General features: G+C 34.1%; 1 protein-coding gene across 1 annotated transcript; it reads left to right on the top strand.

Annotated features, from left to right (window-relative positions):
* The first annotated feature begins 7,119 nt into the window (after positions 1-7,119).
* On the top strand, positions 7,120-8,688 carry LOC145600653 (CASP-like protein 1F2). The gene is made up of 3 exons (XM_081656534.1): positions 7,120-7,328; positions 7,555-7,678; positions 8,470-8,688. Exons 1-3 carry the CDS (start codon positions 7,120-7,122, stop codon positions 8,686-8,688), a joined length of 552 nt encoding a protein of 183 aa, XP_081512660.1.
* Positions 8,689-14,785: the final 6,097 nt, after the last annotated feature.

The following is a 14,785-nucleotide window of genomic DNA, read 5'->3' on the forward strand; positions in this document are numbered from 1 at the left end:
TGCTAAAGTGAAGCGGAAATGGGGGATGTAGGGAGGTTTGACGGGTGATAGGGTGGGGATCGATGGAAAGAGAAATAATACTTATTGTTATTGTTTGAAGATTGATCCATATAAGGTATTGAAATTGAGAAGGAAAACTTCTTGGATTTTCAAGAACTAGAATTACAAAGTTTAAAGATTAAGGGTAGTCTAGTTAATTAGAGAACCTAACTGACATATGGGCTTTATTTGTTGCCTTACAACAAACACCTTATGTGCATGAATTGAATTTAAGTACTTTGACAACAATATTAATGGTGAAATTGGTAGAGTATGGCAGTCGATTGGCTCTGATACCAATATTGTAGGATCTTTGCTAAAATGCTGGACGAAAGCTTAAATACGCTAGAGAGATAAATGTCACGCAAAATACAGAAAACAAGGAAGAAGACACAAGTAGAAAAAACTAAATGGGCAACCCCAAATGGCAAGCGGTTATTGAATTCTGCTTCCAAACACACCAAACAAAAAAAAAAAAAAAAAAAAAAAAAAAAAAAGAAGCAATTGGTTTTGGGTGAACCGCTTGCCAAAATGTAAATGGCAAGTAGTTTGAACATTGAATCGCTTGTCATTCTTTAAAAAAAAACCCTACCAACCCATTCCACGCCTCTTTCCTCCTCAAAAGAATTCTGAGGCCTTCTCTCTCCTCTCATTCTCACGCCTCCATTTCTCACTCTCTCTCCTCTCATTTCACACCTCTTTCCCCTCTCAGAATTCTCTCTCCATTTCTGACTCTCCTCTCTCCATTTCTCACTCTATTCTCTATCTCCTCTCTCTCAATCTCAATCTATCAAGCCTCCCCTCATTTTCGAGCAAAACCGAACCAAAAATCGAGCTTTTTCAAGTTGCTTGGTGGTGGTGGTGATACGGGTGCATGCGAACACTAGCAGGTGGTGGTGCATGCGTGTCAATTTTCAACTTTTTTAGGTCTAATTCGATCTAGGTCTAGAGTATTCATGGTCGAATTTGACCATTAAAACCATAATTTCAAGCCAAAATCGGGGTTTTGGTGGACTTCAAGGTATTTTCCCTTTGTTCTTTGTTTTGTTTTGTTTTTGGTGATTTTTTTTAAATTTTATGGTGATGTGTGGTTGTATTGGGATATTTCAGGCGAATCTGGTTTGGGTATGTGTTTTGGTGGGGGTCGTGGTGGGTGAGGTGGATTGTTTGTTTGTTTGTTTGTTGGTGTTGATACGGTTTGAAGGGGCGAGGTTGCGGTTTCAAGGTTTGTTCAATTTAGTTGATTTCAAATTGTTAATTACAGAGTTTTTTTTTAATTATTTTGGTCTGCCTTGTTGATATGTGTTGTTGGGTATTCTTGTTTGAATCTTAGGTATGTGTTGCTCATATAATTTGTGGTGAGTGTTGGTGTTGATGGATGGTTTTTTTCTGGATTGGTGGCTAGTGGTGCACAACCGGTGGTGCACGTGGGTGCGGGATGGTGGCTTATGGTGGGCGTGGGTGGGGATGGTGATGCGCGTAGGTGCGAGCTGGTGACATGTGTGGGTGCAAGTTGGTGTTCCTTCAAAAGGAACGGTGCCACGTGGCACTCTTCAAAGTATGTGTGCCTTTGTCACAATGCCACGTCATCAATCAACGTATATGCGCAACGTAAGTTAACCACTTTATTTAACAAAATAAAATATGCTTTCAACAAGATTCGAACCCATAACCTCCAATATAGATTGGTAATACTTTTACCATCTCAACCAACTATTATTAATGTTTCAAGTTTCACATAATATTATAATATTCCTTTCATTTATTAAGTAAATTAGAGGTAATATAATTCATTTATTTTTCACAAGATTAAAATATAAATGCATATGATGTTTAAAAAAAAAAAAAAAAAAAAAAAAAAAAGGTGACGTCCAAGGCAATGCCCGAACCACTACACACACTAACTACACAAATAGTCCAACATAATTGTTAAATTAAATCAAGAAGCTAAGTGCACTAATTAGCAACCCGGGGCATCGCCCGGGATACATACTAGTGTAATATTAAAACAAGTGATTAATGAAAATATTTATGTTTATATATATGCTAAGTTTTTGTGTATCAATTTAAGTGAAAAAAGACCCAATTTTTTTTATAGCCATAATGGGTAGCGGTCTGGCGCCAAAAGCGCTTCCTATTACCTCTAAACGGGAAGCGGTTTGAACAGCTTGCCATTTAAATTGGCAGCGGCAAGGCCCCCAAGCCCATGCGGTTCAAAACACAAGAGATACAGTATCATTTACTTTTTTCAATTAGTGAGAGATAGAAGAAAGCTTATCTATACCTAGTATTTAAAAACACAAACCACAATCTATACTTAGCCACATGTCACCATAATCACTCATATGCCACATGTCACCTCTCTTAATCTTTTCTTTTTAAATTCCCATTTTAATATAAAAACAAACTATATAAAATAATGTTTCAGTCTTTAATCTTTATGTATTCTAAAACTTACAAATTTAAGTAAGAAAATTAAGTGTTTCATATTCAACATAATTAATTAAAGTTAAACTAATTAGTGTTCATTACATTACATTAACAATAAAATAATTTTTTCATCTCCTAAACTTAAATATAACTTAAACCAGTATGTCATTTCATGCCCTACAATTTCTATATATATATATATATATATATATATATATATATATATATATATATATATATATATATATATATATATATATATATATATATATAACCTAATTCCGTCCACAACAATACCGACACTTTTCAAGAAAAATAACCTAAGTAACAACCCGTGCATCGAACGGGTCAGAAGGCTAGTTATGATTGAAACACGAGAGCATTACAACATATTTCTAGAGCTAATTCTAATTACAAAAGAGCCTTTAACAGCAATACACAAGTTGCGACGGTATCAGTTAGAAACTACCTCTTACGTTACAAAAGCTTACATGTACAAATATGATACTCTTTTAATTAGCATAATACTACTTGAAACAAATAAAATAAAAAAAAACAAAAACAAAAAAGTTTCAAAATTGTAGACACCTTAGCGAAACCAAATTTTGAGTCTTGTGGTAAGTGATAGAGTTTTAACATGTGTTCTTCTTATTACGCCATCCAAGAATAAATTCATCTCGCATTTTATATGGTATATGATATTTCATTTTGTGTACTTAAAAATATTGATTGGACAAGGTTTGAACTCAATACCTCAAGTTTTATAAAAAATATTGCTAGAGACAAAGTTATACCATATTATATTTTATTTTATCATTTTATGTAGTAACTTGGGGCATCGCTCGAGGCCTAAAAACTAGTAAATTATGAAAAAGAAAGCATTATCATTAAATTACAAGCTATTTACGTAGTACAATTTTACAAATGCTGGATAAGTTACCAAGTATATCACTTTACCATTAATATGACACGGAGATAATATGTTTTTATATTAGGAAAATTTGATTATAATAATCCAATCTTTCACCGGTCTTATTCTAATAATCCCACCTTTTGATTATTCTTGATTAATCCCACCTTCAGGGGTCATCTTAGTTTATTAGGCCAACTGACCGATTACCTGTTCTGTAGGTAATTTTTTTTTTTTCAATTTTTAACAAAACAAAAAGAATTAAAAGAAATTAAAAATACGGAGTAAAATTCAGCAACCACCAATGACCCACCTTCCGTCAAGTCCCCCATGGATTCCGGCCACTCTCTCCCCTTCCCCCTAACCTCCCTTTTCCGGCCTACTGGTCCCCCTTGAAATTTGAAACCCCACCTTTGAAACCCTTGAAACCCGAAATCCCACCGATTGAAACCCGAAACCCCACCCATTGAAACCCTTGAAATCCAAAATCTCACCCATTGAAACCCTTGAAATTCGAAATCCCTTCCACCGAACTGAAAAGGAAAACTAGGTGGGATTTTTGGATTTCCGCCGAGATATAAAGAGGGACAGGGGGAGATTTTGTTCGTGGTTGGTGATTGGGGTGGCAAGGGAAGTAGGGAAGGGTAGCAAGGTGGCTACTGTGGTTTGGGACGGACGATAGAGGTGGTTGGGGTGGTTGAGAGAGTGTCGGTTTTCATGGAGTTGAGGGGCAGGGAAGAGGGTAGGGTAGGGGGAAAGGAATGAGAGAGGAAACAGGAAAGAGGAAATTAAAAAGTTTTTTTTTTTAAAAAAAAAAATTAGACCAATCATAGCACGACACGTGGACTGACAACCTATTATAGAAGGTGGATGACCTGTTGGGCTGATAAAATAGAATGGGGTGTAAAGGTGGTATTAATCAGCTATAATTGAAAGGTTGGATTAATATATCAAGATCGGTGAAAGGTTGGATTATTATAATCAAATTTTCCTTTATATTATCAAGTAGTATGTTCATTTACAAGGTATGAAAGTATGACTACAATATAGGATTTGCCATAAAAAGACTAAGAGTCATTGCTGGCTATTATTGATTGACTATTGGCCTAAATTATGTGTAACCCATTAGGAGTTATCATATCTTTGTAGATAATTATTATTATTAAAATCTTTGTAGATTATTATTATCTTATAAATCAACTAATTATTACCATATCCTTATGGATAATTTTCTAATAAAACGAGTTATAATTACCAAATCATCAAACTACAAAATCTAGTTGACTCTCCACAATTCACGCAAACTGATATCAACATGATTCTTTATAACTTGCCATTCTCTTCTATGGTCCCAAAGTTAATTTTCAGGGTTAATGCCCCTCTTCTCATTGTTTTCTTTTATCATTAGTATTATTATTAATTTATAATTAGTATTGGAGATCTCAAGAAACTTTTAAGATAATGCTATATTAAAGGTAATGATAACTCTATTTTCATTAGTTAAATTTTTCTTATTTTTCCGGTAATTCGATTTATTATCTCAATTTTATGTCTTCCCCTTCTTTATTGTTAGCATGTTTCACCTATTCTAAGGGTTTTATTTTATTATTTTTTTTTTTTAATTTTTTTTTAATAGGAACTTCAATTTTAGTCTTGAGATTTGGTATTAGTATTGCCTAGGTAGATACATTTTATAATTATTTCATCCAATTTGTTTTGATTTTGTTAATTATTGAGTGGAGATTAAGTTTATGATTCAAGTTTAATGATATTGTATCTTAAAGGTGCAACCAATATTATGTTATTTTTTTCCGCAGGTACCAGCACACGAATAAATTAAAGAAATAGCTTTGATTGTACTAATAAAGGTACTATCGGCTATGCATTTAAATTTGTAGTGGTTTGGGTTTACACTTAATCAATGTGTAATCTTATTCAACCTTTTTTCAAAAAGATATTATTCAACCTATCTTAAGGTAAAACTACCTAATTGAATATATTAATGGAGTTATCTACTAATAAGGTGAAAACATATTATAAGTACTTAGCAAATTTATATGATCGAATCAACCCAAATTTACTGCTAATGAGTATCTACGCTCTTTTTTTTTTTATGCATCTGTTCTTTAATTCTCTATTATGATAATTTTATACTCCGTAAAATATTAGAGGATGATCATGTGCAAACAAGCATAGTACATACATTCTTTCTTTGTTTCTCAAATTTACATATAATTTTAAAAAAAATTTAAAATAAAAATCAACGTATTGCATTAATTAATAAATAAAGGAAGTATTTTGTGAAGAAAATTATTACAATATACTCCATATTATAAGGTTTTCATCCAACTTCTAATTAATGTAATGCAATATCCACTCCGCCACTCGTTAGAGGTATTGAGTGAGACATGTAACACCAAAATATTTGCATCTTACAATCAAGACTAGAGGTTGTGGGATCATACTCCACTAAAGGTAGAAGATGAAAATTAAAAACACAAACCCCCCAAAATTTAGAGAGATTAATTAACCCCTAAAGATGACAATTTTTTTTTGTAAAAAAATAAAATAAATAAAACTTTTATTCTTATGTGAAAGAACCCTACTAAGTTTTACTCATAGTTTGGTAAATTGCCAAAAGAGTGAAACCTCCAAGGCTCGAAGCTTGATATATGAGATCCAAACAGCACCAAAATTCAGCCTTGAAACCCATTAATTATTTCAGACATGAACCCCAAACTTGAGACATACTCCAAAAACTAACAGGTAAAATGATACACCCTATGGGCCTACGTCGTCCCCGATGTCTTGGTTTGGGTAGTGTTTTTTTTTGGTGTTTAGAGAGCCATAAGGTTGGGTGATGAGAATCAATCCCAGGATTTTTTGAGATCCGTAGGAAGCTCTAATCATTGAGAGCTATCCCTTACTCTCTGGTTTGGGTAGTGATTAGTGATGCACCTAACTTTTTTTTTTTCAAAAGTTAATAATATTAGCCTTTGAAGGATAAGATTTTGATCGATGTATTTTCTTATTCTAGGTAAACAAAAATTGTCTACTACATATTATATATTACTAAATCCTCATACTTCAATTAGTTGTTATGAGTAATTCATCTTCACAACTAACAACTAGTTGACAAACTAAGAGTTAGTCCTTCAGCTAACCATAAGCCTTGTTTACTAGAGTAGTATATAATTCTATGAGTAATTGTTAGTGACAGGATTAGTTGTTATAGTAGCTGTTAGCGGTTAGAGTAGCTATTAACTTTTACATAACTATTAGTAGATTGTGAAAATATAGAAGTAAAGTTAATTATGTATATTTAGCAAATCCTAACAATAAACTTCCCTTATAAAAATAGTGATTGATTGATCTTGTAGGGCAAGGCCCACTAAATCATACACGCACTTATTTTCAATTAGATATGGATAATATTAAATAGGATTATAAGATAAATTATAATTGTATAAACCAAAGTCGTAAGTTTAAGCAAACATTTTAATTTGTCCAGAATAACCCAGCAAAGCAAGCACATGATAAACCCTTAGTTTAATTATAATTGCCTTTCACTATATAAGTTTAGGCCTACAACTTACATTTCACGTACTTGTACAATTGTACTAACTCATTTCTTTCTTTCTCTCTAATTTTTGTAGCCTTAAGGACAGTTACGTTAATACTTTTGTATTCCCAACAACAAATTCTTAGCCTCATCAAGAAAGTACTACGCGACTTTAGCAATGGGTTCGAATGATGTTTCACACGCTGTTGAAGCCAATCCCTTGCCACACACGTCGTGCAAAAGGCTATTTCTAACGCAAATTATACTTAGGAGCTTGGCAGCAATGGCTGCTATAGCTTCTATATGTGTTATGCTTAATAGTGGCCAATCTACCGAGGTTTTTGGTATCATAATACAAGCCAAGTACAGCTACTCTTCAGCGTTCAAGTAATATTTTATTCCATTCTAATTTTATTTAAATTGATAACTAATTAAAGCTAATTAAATTACTACACCCGTTTCATATTATTTGTAACGATTATACATTTTTTACTCACACTTTATATCAAATAGTTGCAAATAATATGAAACAGAGGTAGTATTAGTGTTCTTTATTTGTAATAGTTACAATTATTAGTAGTTAGTTGAACATATTCTTGCTATAAATATGCAGGTTCTTGCTCGTTACCAATATCGTCATATGTGCATATTTAGTGCTTTCAATACTCACTTTTTTTGCATACTGTGCACTAAAAACCAATTGGAAGGCCTACTTTCCTCTATTTATCCAGGATTTGGTAAGTAGCTAATACTACAGCTGTTTTTAAGAAATTGGCCTTTTACGTAAATGATTGTTTATTACGGGTCAATCACAAAATTGTAGCTTTAATAATGCATGCCATACCTCTGTATACAACTTTAAAACTTTTTATATCTCTCGAATACTACAATAAAGTTGCATATAATACGAATCGGAGATAGTATATTTATACCTCACCTCTTTTTCAAAGAAGGTACATTCTTTGTATCTATACATTTTCGGTTAGTTTCTTATAGCTGCAACGATAGATTTTATGGTCACCAAGACATATCTTTAATAATAAATTCGTACCATTACTTTGTATAAAATAATTAATCTTATGAAAAGTTACATCAAAGTATCAAACCATATCTACCAATACTTTTATTTTTTGGAAAAAAGGATCTTTACATACTTAAACATGATTTAAATCTTAATGTACATTGGTTTAAATGAGATTAAAGTTAATTATAAAAAAGTTCAAAAGTTTACTAGTTGAGATGCTAATTGTTCTCTTATTATGTTTGATTTCAAATCAGAGCTATCAAATTTAATGTTGTTGAATTATTAATATGCATTTAAAAAAATATATAGAGTAATTAGGAATAGAAAAAAAATATAAGTTTGTCACAATTTGCCTTCTGATAAACGAATTTTGTTTATGAACGTGATAAGATGAGGCTTCTCCATAGAAATATTGACCGTCAAATTTAAGCATTGAAAAAGCTTGAAGGTTAAAGGTTGTCTCTTATTTTTATAATTTAATAAATAGTTTAATTTATTTTGCAGATAGCTATGGTGTTGATGATGTCCGGGTGTGCAGCAGCAACAGCAATTGGATACGTAGGAAAATATGGGCAAGAACAAACAGGATGGTCAAAGATATGCGATAATGCCAATGTTTTCTGCTATTATATTACCATTTCTATTGGCTTGTCTTATTTGGCTTTCATTTGCCTCTTTGTTCTCACTATCATGGCCTTCAAACGAGCTGAAAACAAATCCTAGATAACTTATCTATTTCACTTGATGCCTTCTTTTTCACTTGTATTTATCTATATTTTATTTTCATTTCAATTTCCTGAGTACATGGTTAAAGATAATTGTAAATTCATGTACATGAATCGTGTAAGAAATTGATTGTAGTTTTCAATTGAATATATATGTATTTGTATGTATGTGTTTTACTATATACTTGGGTGTGTGTACATACATTCGAATCTATGTCTCATTTAGAAGGTGTAAACATTTTATTTATTCAACTTGATGAATGTTGATACACTTTGGTGTCAAACAAGTTTCTATTACGTACAAGGACCTTTGAGGCTCTGATCTAAAACTATTCACATCAATACATTAATTAATTTGTACTCAATCCATCTTATAATTAAGTGCTTGTTTTCTATATTTTAGGAATTTTAATCTAAGTGATAGGAGTATAAAAGCATGTGTGATCTACATTCGAAATAATTTTAAATACGGCGTAGTACAATATTTTAATTTGCTTGTTTTCTACTAGAGACAAAAATGAAAAAACGTGTGTGAAGTACATGTGAGCACCAATTTAATTTGAAAGGTATATACTGTATAGAGAAGAAAAATTTAGTATGTTAAAAGGTATAAAGTGTAGATATATAGGTAATTATATATAAAATAAATATAAAAATAGAAATAGACACTTAATTTTGGAATACCCAATTAGAAAAATTAGCACTTAAATAATAATGAGATTGATGAGGGAAAGTATTAGTAAAAGCGAAACGTAAGTTAAACATTCATTTGTAATTTTTTTACATCAAAAACCACATATGGTAGGAGGGTATAAAAATTTTTAAGCCCTTATTATATGCACTTTCATGTAGAAAATATGTTTTTGATCCCGAGCAATTTCTTGAATTGTTGCGAACAAGTAGTTATATATTGTTGTGAAAAAATGAGATCGAGAGGAAAGAAATTGGGGAAGAGAATCCACTTCTTCGTATTCAGGATAAAGGGATGTATATACGTCCAATGTAACTAGGGTTTGCTTGAACAACAATAATAAAACCTAAATTTAGAATATTTTGAAATAATATAATGATATATGGACATCCACATAATATTTCATAACACTCCCTCCTGGATGTCTATTATCTAAAATAATGCCTCGTGAAGCTTTGTTTGAATTTTATTTGAAATTATTGTTAGGCGGCTTTCGAAATGGTTTAGAACTAACTCGTCATAGCAATGCATCCACCTATAACCAATCCCGAACCAATTAAGAGCTAGCTAATTGATTTATCAGCTATATGTCGCTTGCGTTGGAGAAGCACAATTTTGGTACCTACAATTGCTACGCTCTTTGTCATAAGACAAACAAAGTGGATAGGATGATGAAAATCCTTATCTTGCAGTGACCATGAGTGAAGACGACACTCAGTAAAAATGCCTACTCCCTATTAGTAGTTTGGATAGCAAATAAAGAAGGAAAAGAAGGGGAGAGAAATAGGAGGAAGGGAAGGGGAAAGAAAGGGAGGGGGAGGTGAACTCCATTTTCCCTCCAGACCTCTTCAATTTTGAACGAAATGATTATGCTTATTAAAGAGAGAGGGAAAACGGATCCCTCCATCTCCTTTCCCTTCATTACCTCAATCCTTTACCCAAACAAGAGAGTTTGTCCCCCCCCTCCCTCTCTCTTCCCTTCTTTTCCTTCCATTTCCTTCTGTCCAAACAAAGTGTTTAAAGGTTTTCCTAGCAATGCCTTTAATAAATGAATGCAAGTGATACAATTACCGTTTCTCAAGATCAATACTAATCAATCAATATATACCTTTCTAATTAACATTCATTGAAAGGTCAAGTAGACAGTAGACTAATTAATTAATACTTGTGAAGAAAGATTAATTAATACTTGTGAAGAAAGATTAATTAATACCGTTTCCCCAATGCATACCATTTAAAAGTAAGCGAATTTTCTCCAAGGGTCCTTTCAGTGGAATCCGTTGTAGACTTCTCCTGTCTATAGTTCATTTTTTTTTCTTTTCCCAGTGTAAGGATTATATATCTAGCGAGCATTTTAAAAATGTTTTACAAGTAAGCATTCTCTAAACAAATTTCACAATGCAATGCTTAGCTCTTTGCAAAGTGGACATTCATTTGAAGGGATTTGGATGTTTAATTTCTTCTTTGAAACAAATATCCCAAAGAGGGGCTCTATTCCTGATATTCCCAATGGAAGATCATCCAATTATTTTCTAAATCTCCAACCTCCATATCAATCCTCCTATCTTTCAAGCTTTCCTTAAGAATGTAGTTGTCTCCTTCTTTAATGGGTTTGATTGAAGTATTTCCCGATCTTATTAATCCACATTATCATAGCCATAGCTACATTATACAAAAAATCACTTACTCGTTCTTCTCGGTTTGAACATTGAATTGAAGTGCATGACCCTCAAATACTGTACCCCAATTATATGTGACACCACTCGATTCAATACATAGTCCAAATTTTAAGTTTGATTTGCTCCTTTCAATACACCCATAAGTCATGAACTGTTAAGGAATAATCTTCTCAAAGTAAATATCTTCTATTATTTTGTAAATATTCTCTACCTTGTTTCTAGGAATATTAGTCAATATAATTTAGCCATAATCTACTCCTTAATCTTAGTGATTGATTGATTGTAATCTTGTATAGCCTATTTTAGCCAAAGCCCATACCAATTGTATACTATATATATGTAATCGTTTAATGAGAATAGTACAACTTTCTTCATAATTCTTATATGGTATCAGCCTACTGATCTCAAACCTCCACTCAATTTTCTTTCTTCTCTAACCAAAATGGTCAACTCAAACTCCTTTCCTTCTTACCAAATTCCCAATGGAAATGACCCTACCAAACCCTTCACTTTTCTCAATATTCAGACCACTATCAAACTCACCCCTGCAAACTACCTTTCCTGGAAAATTCAAATCGAAGCTATACTCGTCGGCCACGATTTGTTTCAATACATTGATGGCACTCTTCCATGCCCTCCTTCTATTATCACCTCTGCTAGTGGTGAAGAGGAACCCAACCCAGATCATGTCTTTTGGACTCGCCAAGATCGTCTTCTCTTTGGTGCTCTAATCGGCACATTATCACCAAACCTTGTTCCCTTGGTCTCTGAGGCTCGTACCTCCAAGCAGTTGTGGGACATTCTCAAACGCACCTATGCCCTTCCTACTCGTGGCCACATCAAACAAGTCAAAGATCAACTCAATCGCATCACCAAGGGTGGTCAATCCATCACTGAATATATGCAATCTCTCAAAACTTGTGCTGATCGTTTAGCCTCATTGGGAAAGAAGCTTGAACACGAGGATTTAATTGATCGAGTCCTCTCCGGCCTTGATGACTCCTACAACTCAATCATTGAATCGGTGAATGCTAGGGATACACCCATCTCATTTGAGGAATTGCACGAGAAACTTATCAACAAGGAGCTCTCATTGCAGCAAAGCCGTAACGATCCCTCACTTCCAGCCACTGCCTTTGCAGCGTCAACAAGGCCTCACTTCCGTACCTACGGTAACAACAACAATCGTACTAATATTTCAGGTATTCTTCCAACTCCCACCAATCAGACTAAGCAATCTAGACCTTTTCTTGGCAAATGTCAATGGTGCCGTGAACAGGGTCATGTTGTTGCTCATTGCAATTTGTTCAAACAACAGTTTCCTAATGCTACACTACCACCACACAACAATCGTCCAACTCCTATGCCACAAGCCAACACTGCCAACCTTGCTTCATCATCCTCTTCCACCTGGATTCTTGATAGTGGTGCTTCCCACCATGTAACAGCAGACTTGAACAATCTCTCTATGCACACTCCATATGATGGGAGTGAAGAACTAGCTGTTGGTGACGGTAAAGGCCTAAAAATTACTCACTTTGGTTCTATTATCTTCTCAAATTCTCTAAAACTTAACAATGTTCTTGTTGTTCCTGCTATATCCAAAAATATTATTTCCGTATCACAATTGTGTCAAGATAATAATATTTCCATCACTTTCTCATCTACTTCTTTTCTTGTGAAGGATCTTACAACGGGGGCATTTCTCTTCCAGGGGCAAATTAAATCTGGCATCTATGAAGTCCAACCCACTTCTCCTAAGGTCTACACAAGCACAATTACTAGTTCTCTTGATTGGCATCACCGATTAGGACATCCATCCCAATATGCCTTTAGGCAAATTATCTCTAAAAATAAACTAAATGTATCCAGTATTTCTACTCTAGAATGCAATTCTTGTGCTTGTAATAAAAGTCATCGTCTTCCTTTCTCTATATCTTCCATTACCTCTTCTGCTCCTCTTGAATATATTTATACTGACCTATGGACTTCACCAATTTACTCTTATGATGGTTTCAAATACTACATAATTTTTGTGGATCACTATACCAAATACATTTGGCTATATCATCTTAAAAATAAATCCGAAGCCAAAAATACATTTATCCGATATAAGGCACTTGTTGAAAAGTACTCTCAATTGCCCCTTAAAACTCTCTACTCGGATAATGGTGGTGAATATGAATCCCTTAAAACATTCCTCTCTATTGATGGTATCTCTCATTTAACTACACCTCCTCATACCCCTCAACACAATGGCTATTCTGAACGCCGTCATCGTCATGTTGTTGAAACATTTCTCTCCTTATTAACACACGCCAACATGCCTCTTGAATATTGGACCCATGCTTGTTCCACTGCCACTTATCTAATTAATCGTCTACCGACTCCAACACTAAACAACGAATCACCCTATACTAAATTGTTTGGTGTTCAGCCCAACTATAGTAAACTAAGGAGCTTTGGCTGCCTTTGTTACCCCTTTCTTAAACCTTACAATTCTCATAAATTGGAATTAAAATCCAAACCATGTGTCTTTCTTGGGTATTCACCCACACAAAGTGCCTATTATTGTCTAGAACTAAACTCTAATCGTATCTACACTTCTAGGCATGTTCATTTCGTAGAAAACAAATTCCCTTTCTCTGAGAAAAATATTTCTCTTCCTTCACATACATCACTGGTAGAAGAATGGGCACCTCTTACCTTACCCATTCTAATTCCTACACCAAACCCACCCCACTCCTCAAATAACCCCACTCCTACTTCTTCCGCTGCCGAAACATCAGACCACACACCTCCTTCCACTCCCTCCACACATGCATCTCTCACACCTTCTCCTCCCTTGTCACCACAAAATGTGAGCCACCATGCACCTTTGTCACCTCAAATGGCCACCCGACTTCAACATGGCATTAGGAAACCAATTGACAAATTGAACTTAAATGCAGAGGTTGTTGAGGTTGAGGTTCCGAAAAATATTACTCAAGCTCTCAAAAGTCCGGTGTGGAGAAAGGCCATGGATGCTGAAATTGATGCTCTGATGAAAAATAAAACATGGGATCTTGTTCCCTCTTCTCCTTCACAAAATGTAGTGGGGTGCAAATGGATTTTTCGAATTAAGAAAGATAAAGACGGCAATATCATTCAATACAAGGCTAGGTATGTTGCAAGGGGATTTAATCAAAGACCGGGAATCGACTATGGTGAAACATTTAGCCCTGTTGTAAAACCCGCAACAGTTCGTCTTATTCTCTCACTTGCCGTAAGCCAAAGTTGGCCTCTTCGCCAATTGGACATCAATAATGCTTTTCTCCAAGGCACTTTAACTGATGATGTTTATACCATTCAACCCCCGGGTTATAGTGATCCTAATAATCCTACACATGTGTGCAAGCTAAATAAAGCCCTCTACGGGTTAAAACAAGCACCGAGAGCATGGTACAAAGAATTGCGCCAACATTTGATCCACTTGGGATTTAGGAACACTATCTCTGACTCCTCTCTGTTCACCCTCAACAAAAATGGTCATATCATTTATTTAATTGTCTACGTTGACGATATTATTGTGACAAGCAATACATCATCATTCATGGAATCTTTTATTCAACAACTTGCTGCTCGTTTCTCCTTAAAAGACTTGGGTGATCTCTCATACTTTTTAGGAGTTGAAGTCATGCCCCATCCAAATGGCCTTTTCTTAAGTCAAAAGAAGTATATTAATG

Source organism: Chenopodium album, chromosome 21, assembly GCF_948465745.1.
Source record: "Chenopodium album chromosome 21, dcCheAlbu1.1, whole genome shotgun sequence".
Taxonomy (NCBI): domain Eukaryota; kingdom Viridiplantae; phylum Streptophyta; class Magnoliopsida; order Caryophyllales; family Amaranthaceae; genus Chenopodium; species Chenopodium album.

Bases quoted from the DNA above. Each gene is read 5' to 3' on its own strand.
- LOC145600653 (XM_081656534.1), top strand. From the start codon at position 7,120: ATGGGTTCGAATGATGTTTCACACGCTGTTGAAGCCAATCCCTTGCCA. The intron at 7,329-7,554 runs GTAATATTTTAT...ATAAATATGCAG, and splicing joins AGCTACTCTTCAGCGTTCAA to GTTCTTGCTCGTTACCAATA. The intron at 7,679-8,469 runs GTAAGTAGCTAA...TTTATTTTGCAG, and splicing joins CTCTATTTATCCAGGATTTG to ATAGCTATGGTGTTGATGAT.